General features: G+C 48.9%; 1 protein-coding gene across 1 annotated transcript; it reads left to right on the top strand.

Moving 5' to 3' along the window:
• Positions 1-1871: 1871 nt before the first annotated feature.
• Positions 1872-2784, top strand: PPP1R2C (PPP1R2C family member C). Its single transcript, XM_006069422.4, has one exon. The coding sequence runs from the start codon at positions 1969-1971 to the stop codon at positions 2611-2613; it is 645 nt and encodes a 214-aa protein (XP_006069484.1). The 5' UTR covers positions 1872-1968; the 3' UTR covers positions 2614-2784.
• Positions 2785-3005: the final 221 nt, after the last annotated feature.

Raw genomic sequence — 3005 nt, 5'->3', positions numbered from 1 at the left:
ATATGAGGCCTGTGAAGGACAAAATGTTTCAAAGTCACTCTTTGGAACAGCCCCCAAATTCCACATGTGGGGTGTTTTTGTCACATGACTGAACAACTTGTAACTGACAGTGAAAGCTGTGGAGTCCCCTTTTGTGAAATCAGAAATCTCAGACTTCCAATTACCTATCACCTATCATTTATTATGTGCTTCCCAGGTGGCTCAGTGGTAAAGAATCTGCCTGCCAGTACAGGAGACACGAGAGATTAAGGTTCAATCCCTGGGTCAGGAAGATTACTTGGAGGAGGAAATGGCAACCCACTCCAGTATTCTTGCCTGAAGAATCCCCATGGACAGAGGAGCCTGGTGGGCTACAGTCCATGGGGTCACAAAGGGTCGGAAACGGCTGAGGATGCACAAAGTAGCACTAGCCTATCACTTATTATTCTTTCTGTAAAAATTATGGTAATATCTACTATGTACCAGGTACAGCATCATGTTGTGAAGATGAAGATAATGGTGAGAAAAAACTGACACCTTCCCTTGTGTCTTGGAGTTCACCATCTAGTGTACACAGATAACAGACATAATGGCCACAACTATGACTGCTGCCAGAGACAATAGGAGAGGCCATGAAAACACAGGAAAGCTGATATGCTTTGGAGGTCAGGAAACAGGCTCCTGTAAGGCAGTCAGGACTGAGGTAAAATATCAAAGGACATTCCAGGTTGTGGGAAGAACCTAGAGAGAAACTCTGGGATAGGAAGGAAGGAAGGGGACTGCTCCTGGAACTAAAAAGCAGGGAGGAAAAGGCTAGAGGTAGGGTGGAAAGAAATGGCCGGGAGAGGGCTCCAAATTGGTATCACAGACCCTCATAGAGCTGCTTTTCCACCTCTTCTAGATTTCTGACTTTATGTTAAAAGAAAATGGACAGCCATTAAAGGGTTTGAAAGAGAGATGTGACAAGACTTGATGGTGTTTTTAAAAAACCACACTGAACCGAAGGTGAATGAGAAGTTGGAAGCCAGCAGGAGACCTGATGGGGTGAGCCATGGGGGCTAGTTCAAAGGCTGTGGCTGTAACCCTGACCAGAGATGGTAGTGTCAGAAGAGATAGAATCGGAGTTTCTTGAAATATTGATAGTTAAGCCAGTAGCAAAGGACTGGATGGGAGAGGAAGCAATACGTGATCAGGGAGGATGTTGGGGTGGGCAGGGAGGGAGGAGGTGGTGAAGTTACCCGCGGTACCAGTAAGTGGCTGGGCATCCAAACCATTAATCGCGGGGCTGGTCAGAAAGCGGGAAGGAGGGTTTGTGTGGGTGTGTAGGTGCAAGGAAAGGGAGGTGTGAGTGGCAACAGGAGAGAGGGGCAGGGGTCATGTTTGTGGGGGAGGGGTGGAAGTGAATGGCCGCTCTAGCGCCTAGGCCTCCAGTCTTTCCAACCCAAGGAGTGGCTTTGAAACTTTGGACCATGACCCCCAGGGAGAAATACATTCTACACAGTCCGCCAGCACACAGACAGGGGATAGAGAAATTCACAAGACAGTGTTTCCCGGTTTCACATGCAACGAAGGGAGATTTCCTATTTTGTGTGTGTTAGTGGCTCAGTCATGTCCGACTCTCTGTGACCCCATGGGGTATGTAGCTCACCAGGCTTCTCTGTCCATGGGATTCTCCAGGCAAGAATATTGGAGTGGGTTGCCATGCCCTTCTCCAGATTTCCTAATCTTACACTTTAAAAAAAAAAGCGGTCAGCTTGGGCATCCCCCCGACTCTCCTGCACCCTTCCCCTAGGCGCTGACGGCGGTGCTGACGGCGGCTGCGACCATTGTGGCGTCACCCGCGGGGTACTTTGTGACGCAGGAGCTGGGGCGAAGCCTTTAGGTCAGGAGGCACAACCCGGCAGCCAGACCGCGCAGCAGTTTGTGCCAGAAGCAAGGCGGGCAGCTGCAGCGACCCAACGCTCAGCTGCGGCCCTTCACTCTTCAAAGATGTCCTCTCGCCGAGAGACCACCTCTCGCCGGTGCATCAAGGGAATCCTGAAAAACAAAGGTTCCACCGCTTCCTCAGTCGCAGGCTCGGCCCAGCAGTCCGGTGGACCAGTGGTCCATAGAAAGAAATCCCAAAAGTGGGACGAGTCGAACATCTTGGCGACCTACCGTCCAGAGTACGGAGACTACGATTTCATGAAGATGTATGAGCCCAGCACTCCCCAGTTCGGTCCGCAGAATCATGGGGAAACAAGTGCAGATAGTGAAGCCGCGGCCCTCAACAGCTTAGCCAAGAGATTGGCCTCCATCTACACCTCCGATTCCAGCTATTCAGTGTGGAAGCCCGAACTGGATGGAGCGCACAGCAGCAAAATGTACCTTGACAGGCAAGAGAAACATCGGCAGTTTGAAATGAAAAGGAAACTTCACTACAGCGAAGGAAGGAACCTCAAACTCGCCCGACAACTGAGTGCCAGAGATCTACTGCATGACTACGAGGATGATGATAACGAAGAAAGTTCGCATGTTATCAGCCACGACAAGACTACCACCCAGGAAGAAGCAGAGCAAGGCGCCACCAGTGACGAAGGCCTGCAGACACAGACCTGCTGCTACCACAGTGATGATGACAAAGACGACAAGTAGATCGGGTTTGATCAAGTAGACAACGCTCGATCCACGCTGCAATTGTTGGATCCACAACTTGTTCCTGTAATCTTCAGCTTCTTGTTCTGTGCAGCTCGTGCAAGTACTGAATTACTTACCAGTTACATTGCACTGTGATAATTCAATGGTAAACATAGTAAATAATAGCTTAACTGGAAAAAATCTCCGCTTGGTACTCTGGTTCTTTGCCATAAATACCAATTCTGATATTCGTCTAAAACCCCATTACTTTGAGAAAATTGTTCGTTAACGCACATGTACATAGTATATAGCCTTTGATGTGTTAAAGGTTTAAAAAGGGGGGGGGTGCTAATTTATATTCACTTCTAGCCATACTAGCTTTAATAGAAACCGTTTTGTGACAAAGGGAA

This window comes from Bubalus bubalis, chromosome X, assembly GCF_019923935.1.
Source record: "Bubalus bubalis isolate 160015118507 breed Murrah chromosome X, NDDB_SH_1, whole genome shotgun sequence".
Taxonomy (NCBI): domain Eukaryota; kingdom Metazoa; phylum Chordata; class Mammalia; order Artiodactyla; family Bovidae; genus Bubalus; species Bubalus bubalis.
Note: the sequence above shows the minus strand (reverse complement) of the source record. Positions and strands in the feature narration are given on the sequence as shown.